Source organism: Ochotona princeps, chromosome 10 (genome assembly GCF_030435755.1).
Source record: "Ochotona princeps isolate mOchPri1 chromosome 10, mOchPri1.hap1, whole genome shotgun sequence".
In the NCBI taxonomy this organism is placed as follows: Eukaryota; Metazoa; Chordata; class Mammalia; order Lagomorpha; family Ochotonidae; genus Ochotona; species Ochotona princeps.
The window spans coordinates 66,965,341-66,979,771 of record NC_080841.1 but is presented as its reverse complement, the minus strand read 5'-3'; the positions used below and the strand labels follow the sequence as shown (position 1 = coordinate 66,979,771).

Here is a 14,431-nt window from a genome sequence, read left to right as displayed (position 1 = left end):
AACCTATGATTAGCTCATTGACATTTCAATTTTAGTTTATATACAGGACCAGCTGCTATATACCTTAAAATGGCTATAAGGTACCATTCAGCTGTCTCGTGTCTATTTCATTTTAGTATTTAGCCATTTGTTGTGTTGAAGTATAATTTTGCTTATCTTGGCAGATTTTAGGATAATCTAGACTGGCCTGTAACTCTAACAAGACATTTGTCGACAATTAAGGTGCAGAACATTTTTTTTGAGGGGGTGTACAGGAAAATCCTCAACACCATGGTGAGGAGTGACTAATCTTTGTGTCCCACCCAGCGAGGCATGAGCCAATCCACGCCAGCTCTTTCCTGTCAGATTCCAAGCTCTACTTTTTGTTGTTTGCCTATTTATTATAGGTTTTTTTAGTTTGTATGATTGTTTGTTTGCTATGAGGGGTTTTCGGAGCGATCCCGATGGTCATTGCGAGGGAGAGTGGGGGTCCAGAGGTGGAGCCAGGCTCGGACCAGAGAAAGCTCTCCTCCCTGGTCCCGAAGGACGTTTAAAAACAATACATTATTTAAAAGCAAAGGACTAAAGTCTAGACAGTGGTTAGTTTTCAAATGAGATCTTGTTCACCTTTGACCCTTTTCCATTTCCCACTATGGACTGGGTGCTTTGGTACGTTGTCGGGTGTGAAACTGAATAGTAGTCTAGAAACTGTAAGAAAAACATCACACGGAGCATTAGAGTTAATGGAGAAAAATACATGGAAGTCCACGTTTATAATGAAATTCAGGAAGGTCCTTTTATACAAGCTGATATTTGAATGGATACCTGAAGGCTGTATAAGATTAGCCTTGATGAAATCGAGACTTTTCCAATGTGCAGGTAGAAGGAGAATTTCACTCTTGCACTGGCTCTCTCCCCACCCCATGTCTCTCTAGGGTACCTTTTTGCCTCTCAAATAAATTAAACTTTAAAAATACTATACCTGTTGCCATGATACATATGTAATACAAAATACAGATATTCACACAATATATTTTAATACAAAGCCACTAAAATACTGAGCAAATAAGGCAGTCAGTACAGTGTTGCTGTCATGCAGAGGGTATGTTTAAAATATATGCACAATTTCAGGATGTTCCCGAAACTCTGTCTTGGTTTCTGTCGGCCTCCTCATGAGATCACAGAGGAAGCCTGCACAAGATCCAGGTCCAAGTTCTGTAATAGCTAGACAGAAAAAAGTATTTTATCTCAACGACTTCATAGTTAAATCTTAATCACTATTGAGAAAAATATGTATATATACACAGTGATGCATACATTCAGTATCAAATATGTATTTATAGTTGTACTTAGAACTCATGATGTTTATGGGTTAATATTCAGAGCTGCTCATTCATCTCCTCATCCTTGTACCATGCACTTAGTAATAGGATTACAACATGAAGAGGAGATAGTCCATTCCTCCATTATGTAAACTGGTCTTCTCAAACTCCAATTAAAAAAAAAAAGCTGATTGGGCAATCATCATGCAATGCATAGACAAAAGCAAATAAATTAAACAGGGCTGTACTGAACTACAGAGGGGATGTGGCTCCCAATTTCATGGCAATATTGTACATCTTCTGGAGGGGTTGAAGTGCACATTAATATCTGTACCACTGACATCTGCAGTTTAGATCTGTGTCCCAGATAAGAGGGAGAATCAGAAGGTACACAGTATGCTTGAGGTCAGGGAAAAGCCTTGTGGGATTATGAGCAGTGTGCTTTGTCTTCACAAGAAATAAATGATTTCGGTGCTTTTACTCCACGCTAAGGATTTGAGAACTTTTCCAGAGGGCAGACACTAACTCTGTGTAAATGACAGGTCAAACATCACCTATCGGGTACTGAATTTATGAACTGTAACTTCTTGACCAACTGTTACTGAGTTGGGATTTCTGAGCTTAACTCTGCCAAGCATCTGGGAAGTTGATGATGCCATTAATATGTGAGAACAGCTGTACCACACAGAATGACCTTTCCACAGGGTTGGCAGAAATCATAAAAGTGTAATGCCACTAAAAACACCCAGACTTGCTGAGCATTATAAAAGCTATTTTTAAAAGGAATTTTTTATTTTTTTATTGGAAAGGCAGATCATATTTACAGAGAGAAGGAGACAGAAAGATCTTCCATCTGCTGGTTCTCTCCTCAAATGGCCACATGGGCCAGAGCTAAGCCAATCCGAAGGCAGGAGCCAGGAGTTTCTTCCAGGTCTCCCACACAGGTGCAGGGTCCCAAGGTCTATGAGCCATCATCCTCTGTTGCTTTCCCAGACCGTGAGCAGAGAGCTGGATGGGAACTAGAGCATGAACTGGTGCTCATTTGGGAACCAATAACTTGCAAGCTGAGATTTTAGCCATTGAGCCATGGCACCAGAACCCTTTAAAAAGCTATTAATTACAATTATAACTAAGGAGTGATAATACTGTATTCTTAATTATGAATGTGTTTTCACATATCATTATATGCATACAGGAAAAATATTTTGTGTAGTACCAAAAACAAAGGAAAGTGATGACATATACTACTTTCAGTTCATTTAAGAAATAAGATCATGTAAATTTAATGAAAAAATTTGGGGACATACCTCATCTGCTTCTTGAAGTAAATCAGTTTGTTTCTCCTGCATCTGTGATAAGTTGAAAATAATGTTTATGTTAAGCAACATATAATCCCATGGGTATGTTATATCATTCAGAAAATGAGACCTCTATGTAAGACATTGGAAACCAAACCAGACTTCAATTGAGCAATAAATGCATAAATAAAGTAAGATTCACTTTTTAAAACGTTCACCTAAAAGAAGATATGAGTGGATAATGCTATTTAGATTAATCTGAGAACAACTACAGTTAGGATTACTCTGCAATAAACATGATTGTAGAAGAGTAATGCTAGTATAAAATAAGTCATATCATATTTTATTCCAAACTAATTATTTTGTATTCGTTAGCAGGCTTTGCCTTTTTTTTTTTTTTAAAGAATTCAATGAGATCTTAAATTCTAAGTTTTCTGTAAAACCAACTTTATGTTTTCCAGTTTTTCAGCATGGAATTTTAAGCACATAAGTGAAAAAAAACAATACTGTCATAATGTCTTGTGAGAATCTTACTGGCAAAGATTAAGTCAAATCACCATGGTAACCATATTACGATTCAGTAATTTTTTTCACATAGACTCAGAAAATTTAATGCAATAAGGGACAAATATGGGTGAAAGCTAGCTTTCACATTTGGTTTCTTTGAATTCCTAATTTTCTAGAACTAGAAATTGAAAAGCAAGATAGGATTCTTTATAATTTTAACTTATTTTAGGTAGTTAAGCACAGTGGAATATATTAAAGCATGAGAGACTACCGAGAAGAACTGTATCCCAATAAACTGGGAAACCTCAGGGAAATAGGCAAATTCCTGGATTTATATAACCTAGAAACATTACATCAGGAAGACACATACAACACCCACAGATTCACAACAAGCAATGAGGTTGAAGCAGTAACTAAGAGTCCTCCATTAATGAAGTCCAGGACCTACTTCCTGAATTCTACAAAAAAATTCAAGGAGGATATAACTCCAATACTCTTCAAATTATTCCAAAATATTGAATACGCTGGAACTCTGCCAAACTTTTGTCATCAGGCCAGCATTACTTTGATATCAAAACCAACTAAGACATGAAACTACTGACCATTATCCCTAAAGATTCCCAACAAGATCCTAGCAAGTAAAATCCAAAATCGTATCAAAAAGTGAGATTTATCCCAGAAATTCAATGGTGGTTAAACATGCAGAAATCAATAAATATCATGAATCACATTATTAGAATGAAAAACAAAAACCATATGGTCTCAAAAAATGCAAAGAAAGTATCTGGTAAGATTCAACACCTCTTTGTGATTAAAAAAAATCCTTTACAAATTATGTATAGAAGGAACATTCCTCAAAATTATAAAGGCTATATATCACAAAACAACGAGTGTCATTAAAAATAATGGTAGTATAGGGCCCAGCGGCGTGGCCTAGCGGCTAAGGTCCTCGCCTTGAACGCCCCGGGATCCCATATGGGCGCCGGTTCTAATCCCGGCAGCCCCACTTCCCATCCAGCTCCCTGCTTGTGGCCTGGGAAAGCAGTCGAGAACGGCCCAAAGCTTTGGGACCCTGCACCCGTGTGGGAGACCTGGAAGAGGTTCCTGGCTCCCGGCTTCGGATTGGTGCAGCACCGGCCGTTGTGGTCACTTGGGGAGTGATTCATCGGAGGGAAGATCTTCCTCTCTGTCTCTCCTCCTCTCTGTACATCTGACTTTGTAATAAAATAAATAAATCTAAAAAAAAATAATGGTAGTATAACATTCTTGTTTGACAAAGGTAACAAACGAAATGCCCACAGACTATAGTAAAGAGCTGTGGCTTCAAGCCTAAGTCTGGTATCAAAACAACTGAGATTTACAGAGTATGAGTAAGGTGAGTATGTTTTTCAAGTAGGATGAAATTTTTTTTGATTATGGACTGAGGATAAATAGTGATGCTTCAAAACATGTTGTATGATACTTAAACACTCATCCTATTGGAAAAGGTAGAGTACGAGCCATCCATCGTCAGTCACCTAGAACGAGTGCAGTGTAGCACAAGTGTTGCCGTGTGAATTCTAATACCAGGTAGAAAGCGCTCTCCATCCCAGATGGCTTGGAAGCTCAGGCCACAAAGAGTGGAGGTGTTCAAGAGTGGCTGCCTGCTCCCATTACACATGAAGCCAGTGACCATATGTAGATGTGTCAGGGAACAAAGCTTCAGATGATTCCACTGCCCCAGACCTCCAGCAGTCGATGGCCATAGGAATTTAGGATCATGTAATGATGTGTCACTTGGCCTTAGACTCACGGGTCAGAGTTTGAGACATAAGAGAATCAACAGTGTGCATTTTTTATACAGAGAGAACAACAATGTATTTTAAAAAGCTATCTTTTTAGCTTGATTCAAATTTGCCAAATTACTGTACTGTTCAAAGAATTCAAAGATTTCTGGTCCCTCAATGGATGAAGAATTACCTGATATTTTACCATACGATGGTGAGTTTCCATTTCACTGGTTTTTAAATTTGCATGGAAAGGGAAAACTCCATTTTCATATTGCTTTAACTTGTTTCTTATAGCTCTTAAAAGTGTCTTATATCTACAAGAATGAACATAAAAAGTAAAAAATTTCAGAATATTAGTATTTTAAGATAATTCATATTACGAAACAGAAGTCTATCATGTAAAAGAAAGAAGTCTACAAATTATGTTCCACTTTCATTGGGTTCAATTTAACATTGAAGCATTATAACAAATTAGCATCTTCAAAATAAAGAGTAAATTTTATGATGCACATTGCAAGAGAATTAGTATGGTAACCATGTACAGTTATTATAAATTATGAACATCCTTTTTAGTATGTTAACATCCATCACTGGCCTGTTATTTAATATTAGTTACAACCAAGAGATCATTATCAGTAGTGAGGAAAAAAGCATACTTGCATATGAATGTTATTAAAAAGATGCAAATATACATCTTGGTATCCATTAACCATAATCTGCAACAAGAAAAGTCAGCACAGAGTAAAAATATCAACAGTGCCATTCAGAATAGAATAAGGGATAGCAAAGAACATCTCTTACGTCTGCACTGAGGAGGGGCGATAACGAAGTTTAGGAAGAAAGTTTACAGAAATGACAGTAAATACCACTTTACTACACTTAGAGAGCTTTGGTTAGCACAATGTTAACCAAACGAAAAGGATGCAGAACCATGTAAAAACAGGTAAATGAGAGAAAATTAGACTTAGCACACCAAGTAAGTACCCACATATTAAAGATAAAAGCAATCACACTGGTGGCTTCAAAGACCTTGAGAAACATTCTGTTATTTTAGCCAATAGTAGAAACATCATTGCTATCATCATTTCTCTACATAATATGCAAGGCTTATGCCATGTATATATACACATATTTGGGTCCATAGACATACACATATGTTAATATATATATTAAATGTGTGTATGTGTATATATATATGATAAATATACTTAAAGCAGAAGTTAAAGGATATCATGCATACATGAGAGAAACCCATGGAAAAAGAGAAATTGCCATACTATATTCATAGCTAGAGCAAACAAAAAAGAAAGTAGAAGCCAGATTCAAGAGTATTTTTGGAGGCCAGTGTTGTGGAGCGGAGAATAAAGCCACAACCTGTGACACCAACATCCAACAGGTGGGTGTTGATTCATATCCAGGCTAGTCCACTTCTGATCCGGCTCCTTGCTAATTGCCTGGGAAAATAGCAGAAGATGGCCCAAGGGTTTGCGTCCCTACAAATCACATGGCATTAGCCTGGTACAGCCCTGGCACTTGCAACCAGCAGGGAAGTGAACCACCAGATGAACACCTCTCTGTCTTTCTCTTTCTCTGTGACTCTGTGACTCTCTCAATAAATCAATATTCTTAAAAGGATCATTTTTGGTGTTGATAAAAAATGACACCGACAAACTTCAGATATTTGAATGCTGAAGAAAAGCACACTTTCAAAAAGAGGTTAAAAAGACAGCCAAAAAAAAAAAATTCCTTCAGAAATACTAATTTAAGATAGATGAAAAACACATTATTGTTTTTGAAGCTGTTGACAAAAGTCTAATACCTGGAGATGTAAAAAGGTTTCAGATGGTGTTGTGAGATTTTTTTAAGGTAAAGTTTAAAACAATTTAATTATGGAAATGCAGGGGATACAGTGAATTTGCAATTAAGCTTTCTTAAAGTATGATTCAAATGATCTGAACTAGTACACTCTTACTCAGTTAGCTCTTTTTCTAATTCAGCATTTTTCTTGCACTGTTCATTCAGATCAGATTGCAATGCAGTAACCTTTTCTAGGTGTGCCTTTTCTTCCTTGGACTTTGAGACAAATTTTAAAGAAAGTTAGTTTTAAGCTAGACAGTCATCTTAAAATTATAATTTCAAATGAGTTCATGAATGCTAAAATTTATAAAAGTACAAATACCATATATATACATATATATATATATGTTTTTAAGATTTATTTATTTTTATTGAGAAGTCAGACATGCAGAGGGGAGAGAGACAGGATAATCTTCTGTTCGTTGATTGACTCCTCAATTGGCTGCAATGGCCAGACCTGTGTCGATCCTAAGCCAGCAGCCAGAGGCCTCCTTAGGGTCTCCCACGTGCGCGTAGGGTCCCAAGGAATTGGCCCGTCCTCAACTGCTTTCCCAGGCCACAAGCAGGGTGCTGAATGGAAAGCAGGGCTGCTGGGACACAAACCAATGCCCATATGGGATCCTGGTGCGTTCAAGGTGAGGACTTTAGCCACTAAGCTTCTGCACTGGGCCCAATATATATTTTTCAAAAACAATGAGTTAATTCAAACTGATGTATACTTTCCTCATTATATTTTCTGGAACTTAAATGCTAACATATACTTTTTCATATACAAGGTTTTCTTAAATTTTTGCTAAGATATAGGGAACAAATTTTATGTATTCCATAGATAAATTCCAGGAAGACAACAGAAAACAATCATAGTTCCCGCACTCTCCTTGCCCTCCACAATAAATTTCTACCATTCCTTCCCCATCAGCTGTTCAAAGACACGATTTTAATGAACTCTGCATTCACAGGCTTGATTTATCATAAATCATAGTATTCAATAAGTAAAAAGTAGGAAGACCACAGTTCCACAGAAATATAAAACCAGGTCTAGGTACAACAGAACTGAAATGACCATTTCATTTCTACGCATTTTTTGGTATTCTGTATTAACTGCCATATATCAGACAGAAGTGTGGTATTTGTCTTCCTGAGATTGGAGTATTTTCACTAAGCGTAATAGTATTTGTTAAAAACACAGGTACTTACACGCAAAAAAATATTAAGTGTTAAGGAATTATTTTCAACAATCACACATTTACATTGTAGTACCTAAATGAAAACTTTTCATCAAGAATTAAATGTTTTGGGTTTGTAAAATCAGATATTGTAAATTTTGAATTTCTCACATCTCATGGTCATAAGCAATTTTCCATGGGTTTCAAATTAACCTTTCCAATGAAGAATTTCTCCTTCAACCCTAAGTTTTCTCCATGAAAGACAAAAACAAAATGGACCTATAATTTTTGTTGCTTCGCCCCTTCTACTGGAATCTCAATGCTTAATTCCTGGTCTCATTCCCCGCCGCCACCCCCCAGTTAAATTTCATCGTTTATGTGAAAATCTAAATCACGATTCAATTTGCTGAACACACCACAGGTCGTGCGGGACACGTTTCCAGTGCCCCCTCTGCTGTCCTTCTCAGCATTGACTGCTAGTAGCAACCACAGCCAACCATCCCTCTAACCCTAAATTCCTGACCTAAACACAGCAATCTCTGAATTTCAGTATGGCCCCTTCCTATTCCTTTTTAAACTTCTCTCAGGATTACTGAATGCTTCACCCAGATTTTTCCATCTGCATTTCCAGTTGTGATCTCTTCGGAGGTCGTTTATATTGTTATCCCCTTCTACCTTATTTTTCATACATAATACACTCAACCATACACTCAAACCATTGCTTGGGCTAGGCATTGGACATACGGGTCAAGATGCGCTTTGGGATGCTTGCATCTGATATTGGATTCCCTGGACCTGAGCATGGCTCTGCTTCTGAGGCCAGGTCCTGCTTGTGAGTACTCTGGGAGGCCACAGGAAGTGGCTGAAGTAACTACTGCCCTGCTGCACATGTGGGAGACCTGGATTAAGTTTTTTCATTTTTTTTTTTATCATTTAAATCCATACAATTTATTTCACCTAGCACCAATATTTATAGCTATTTTATTTTACTTTAAAACAATTATTTTTCAAAACACAATTTAATAGGTATAAGAATTGCCCAGGCCACCTTAGTTCCTCCTTCCCCATTCTGCCTCCAACACTGTTTTTCACCATTTTATTACAATAGTATAGTTCTTCAGCAACAGTCGCAAGTTCAATATCCTGCTATTTGAAAGTATCCTGGCATTGTAGGTATAGACAATAGTAGAAAGTCTAGTAACCTACTGTCCAAGACATATTTACTAGTTTCGTTGGGAGTCTTCCTTTTATTTGGGAGTAAAGATGCATACTGCAATGTCTTCACATCCTGATATGCTAGTCTCCATTCAATAGTTCATCTATTAGAATATATGGATATACATGTTTACTTATGTATCTACTGATCTTGTATTTTACATAAAGGTTGCCTTATATCAGAGAGAACATAGGATATTTGTACTTTCCACACTGGCTTATTTCACTGAGTGTAATGGTCCCTAGTAGGAACCATTTTGTTGCAAATGGCTGTAAAGTATCCCACTGAGTCATTGTACTACAGTTTCTTCATGCATTCCTCTGTCGACAGGCATTGAGATTTTTCCATTCTTCACTATTGTGAATTGAGCTGCTAGAAGCATAGGGTTGCAGGTCACTTTTTCATATACAGATTCCATTTCATTTGGATATATCCCCAGGAGTAGGAAGGTGGGACATACAGTATTTAAATTTTTAGTTTGATCATTTCTGGTACAGATTTAGTTCCTTGATCCATTCAGAGCTGCTTTTTTTTAGACAATGACAGGTTGCAGGATGGGGAGCATCCTGCTTCTTACATCTGTCGGCTAATATCCAATGGTCACAACAGTATTTGTTGAAAAGACCAGCCTTTTTACATGGATTATTTTCAGTTCTGTCAAAAAGCTTTGGCTATACGTATGTGGGCTCCGTCTGGGGGGTTTTATTCTGTTCTGTTGATTTTATCCTCTTTTGCTGTACCAGTACCAGCCTGTTTTGATGACCACTGCCCTGTAGTACCTCTTGAGGCCTGGAATTATGATTCCTCCAGCTTGATTTTTATTTTTATTTGTGATTTTTATTTGTGATCTCTGCATTTCCAGATGAATTTCTGTATCATCTCCTTTGTTTCTGAGAAGAATGTTGTTGGGATTTTGATTGGAATTACCTTGAATCTCTATATTACTTTTGATAATCTTTTTTGAATCTTATTTCTCCTATGTATAGAATCATGTCATTTGTAAACAGGGATAATTTTAATTCCTCATTTCTGATTTGAAATCCCTTCGTTTATTTTTCTTGTCTAACGACTCTAGTGAGGAGTTTCAATACTATATTGAATAGATCAATAAGTCAAAGTGCTGATTCTTTGAGAAAATAAAAAAATAGATTATTCATTAGCCCAACTAGCCACAGAAGGAGGGAGAAGATATGAATCAATAGAATCAGAGATGAAAAAAGGAAACATAACAACAGATATCTCAGCCATACAGAATAATCAGGAACTATTGTAAACAACTGTATACCAACAAATCAGAAAACCTAGAAGAAATGGATAGATTTCTGGACTCACACCATTTACCAAAACTGAATCATAAGGTAATTAAAAATTAAATAAACATATAACCTGGATGGTGACTGAGTCAGTAGTTAGATCCCTCCCCAACAAAGTAAAGGACTTGACTGGATGGCTTCCCTTCCAGTTCTACAAATGTTTCAATACTCCACAAGCTATTCAATACAGCAGAAAGGGAGACAATCCTTCCAAACTCTATGAGGCCAACATCACCTTGACACCAAAGCCAAATACAGATGAAACAGAGAAATAGAACTACAGACCGATATTCCTGATGAAAACAGATGCAAAAATCATTAACAAAATGCAAGCCAACAGAATCCAACAATACATCAAATAGATCATTCACCTGCACCTGGTGGGATTTATCCCTGACATGCAAAGATGGTTTAACATTCACAAATCAATGAATGTGATACACCACTTGAACAAAATGCAGAATGAAAAACCATATAATCATCTTAATAGAGGTATAGAAAGCATGTAACAAAAATCCAACACCACTACACGTTAAAAACTCCTAAGCAAGATAGGCAGAGAAGAAATATTTTACAACACAATCAAAGCAATATACAAAAAAAAAACCCACAAAAAACAAAAAAAATCCAATGCCAGCACCATGCAAAAAGGAAAAGACTAGAAGCTTTTCCATTAAGATCTGACCTAGATGCATGTCCACTTTCACCACTGCTACTCAACGTAAACTGATTTTCTGACTCCCAGCAATGGCAGGCTTTGGGAATAAAGCAACAGAAAAGCAATTTATTTTTCTGTTGCTTACTGTCATTCATTGTATTTCATTTACTCTCTTTATGTCTCCTTTGATGTATTAATAGCTCCTTCTAAAAAATGTACAAAAACTAAACATGTATGCTAAAATATTTGGTTTAACACATCATTCTTGCACTGTGGTTGCACTTAAAAATGCAGAAATATGTAGAAATACATAAACATTTGTTTTTTACAATTAAAAAATTTAAGATTATGTTTCAAAGGAGTCATCTTGCAGACACTTCAGTTGATGTCTAAGGATTAAATCCTGCATTGTTTCACAAATCAATATTACCATACTATTCAATATTTAACTATCTGTATAGGCCAATATATATTTTACATTCCTAAGACAAATGTAGGGCCCTGTGCAATGGCTCAGTTGGCATATCCTCCCCCTTCAAGTGCTGGAATCCCATATGGGTGTCAGTTCGTATCCCAGATGCTCCACTTCCCATCTAGCTTTCTGCTTGTGGCCTGGAAAAGAAGTAGAAGACAGCCCATGGCCTTGGGACCCTGTGTCTACATGAAAGACTCAGAAGAAGTTTCAGGCTCCTGGCTTCAGATTGGTCCAGCTCCAGTCCATTGCAGTTACTTGAAGAATGAATCAGTGGAAGGAAGATCTTTGTCTCTGCTCTTTGTAAATCTGCCTTTCCAAGAAAAATAAATAAATCTTTTACAAATATAGGTATATATCATTGAAATTTTTATCTCAAGAACTTATCCTTCATACTTGACTTCATTTTCCAAAATTCAGAGTTCTATGGAGGTTTGCCTATTGAGTAGTTTACTTTAGAGTTCACTTAGTGAAGTGAATAAAATTTTCTTTTAGGAACCATATGCTTTTTCTGAGTAAAGCCATTTTCAACTACTCCAAAAGCCTTTGTCTGAATGTATCTCCTAAGTATCCTGTGGGCCTCTAATCTAGTTTATCTTAAAACTGAAGATGTGGTCACCAAAGAATCGCCTTTCTGAAGCATGCTGGGATGATGCCACTCAACTCTTGGGACTGACAGGATTGCTGGCACTTGAACCCAGGCACTCTGGAGTGGGAAGAGAATATCCTAGATGGAATTTCAAGTTAATGGACTTAGATGGACTCAATAATTTGTGAAATTTACCAAAAATGGAATAGGAGATAAATTTAAGATGAGAAAAGCTGCTCCACATGAAAATAGTTTACAAAATTTTACTATTCTTTAAATTATGAACTTCTTCATTGATTCTCAATAGTTTTTATAAAAATACTAAAAAAGGCAAACCATCAATTTTTAGGAGCCAAAATCAATTAATCCCAAAGAAAATAAAATTACTCAATTATAACTCACATGACACACTGCAATACTTTTATGTATCTATAGAGACTATCTTCTTCAGTTCAAATATCAGTTCTAAAATATATGAACATCCACTACTAATAGTGTGTATAACTTCCCATAATATTTGCCATTTTCTCCTTCCAATAAGGTATTTTTGAAAGTTATCTGTACTGTAACAAAACTTTTCTGTTTTAGAACATTAAATTCTCTCAACAGACAGTTGGGTAGTTTTGGTGACCTAATTCTCTCCCCATCTGGTTACATTCCATCACCTCTCTAGATATTAATGACCAGCAATATTAAATTACTTAATGCTATTAGCATTACATTATATACATAATTTTAATTGCTTAAACTTATGATCCATTTTCGAATGTTACATTTTATTATGTTAACAAATTATAAAAATGGTAGATGTAGAAAATTTAGGAAAATTTTGGTCTTGATTTGAAAGATGAAAACTTCCTGCAATTTACTAGAAATTATAAAGATCTTTTGAGCTTTGGAAAAATTTTTAATTCAGTATTAAATTATTTAGTTATTCTAAAGGTTGTCCCAGAGGTGTCTTTTCCTTATTTTGTGTCATGTCTTAAGGCAAGCAGAACAATATTAGGGCAGAAATTAAAGTTTTACATACCAGAGGCTGGTCATCTTCACTTCCATCAAGCTTTTCTTCTTCTTGCCCAACTTTTGTGACTAAGTCATTAAGTTTTAGAGAACTCACATCTCCAAGTTCAGGTTCCATGCTTTTAGAGTTATTGATATTACAGCTATCATGTGCTGGCTCCTTGAGCACACCTTGTTTTGGTTTTATTTTGTTATTACATGTGTCTGTAACATCATAAATACTATGTCAGTTTATTTAAATCATGTGCTTCGTTTTGGGGCAAGGTAGGTCTCAAGTACAGAAGGTTTTCTGGACCCTATAAAGTATGAATTTGTCTCATTCAGGTAGTAAAATTTTGGTTCCTGTATTTTGTCATTTGCACTGTAAAGCATACTTGTCCTCACACATTTTATATTCAGTAGAACAATCTACTTAGAAGAGATAAAGCCATATATTTACAATAACAGAAAAATAACGTTATCAGTTGAAAATTTAAATTGATCTTAACCTTTAACTATACTTACTGTTTTGAGAAATACTATTTTTCTAAAATAACAAACCACTTATAGAGACACTAAACATTGCCAATTTCAAGACATACAAACATCTCAACTATTCATTCACAAATTCATCTATTTGACACAAATTTAAAAAGCAGAAAAAATAAAATACAGAGAGAGAGAGAGGAAATAGATGTCATACTGTGCACTGCTCTATATCTTACAACAGCATCACTCATTTTCTTCACTATTAGTGGCTTTCACAATTGGCGAGGTTGCGGGGAAAAGGGAACCCTACTCCACTGCTGGTGGGGCTGCAGGCTGGTACAGCCTCTATGGAAATCAGTATGGAGAACATTCAAACAACTCAAATTCAACATACTGTATGATCCAGCAATAGCACTCCTAGGAATATATCCAGAACACTTGTTCTATGAGAAACCAACATGCACTCCTATGTTCATAGCAGCACAATCAGTAATTGCAAAAACATGGAAACAACCAAAATGCCCATCAACAGAGGATTGGATAAGAAAGCTATGGTTCATCTACTCCATGGAATACTACTCAGCTATTAAAAAAAACAAAATGCAGTTCTTTGTGGCCAAATGGGCCAAACTGGAAACCCTAATGCTAAGGGAAATGAGCCAATCCCAAAAGGTTAAATACCACATGTTTGCCTTAATTTAAGATGATATGATGTTATGTATAACATGTTATGTTTTGAATGTTATATGTTGTGTATAAACTAAAATTGAAGTATAGGTGAGGTGGTCACAGAAGGT

The 14,431-nt window shown here is 36.2% G+C and overlaps 1 protein-coding gene across 2 annotated transcripts in view; it reads right to left on the bottom strand.

The window, feature by feature from the left end:
• Positions 1-995: 995 nt before the first annotated feature.
• Positions 996-14,431, bottom strand: part of LOC105942025 (putative ankyrin repeat domain-containing protein 19) — a 30,803-nt gene continuing 17,367 nt past the window's right edge. For both annotated transcript variants that reach the window (XM_058669555.1, XM_058669556.1), the window contains 5 exons: positions 13,177-13,370; positions 6,848-6,948; positions 5,066-5,189; positions 2,609-2,650; positions 996-1,203 (listed from right to left, as the gene is read on the bottom strand). In XM_058669555.1, coding sequence (XP_058525538.1) covers positions 1,150-1,203; positions 2,609-2,650; positions 5,066-5,189; positions 6,848-6,948; positions 13,177-13,370 — 515 coding nt within the window. In that variant the 3' untranslated portion in view covers positions 996-1,149. The remainder of the gene's footprint in view (positions 1,204-2,608; positions 2,651-5,065; positions 5,190-6,847; positions 6,949-13,176; positions 13,371-14,431) is intronic.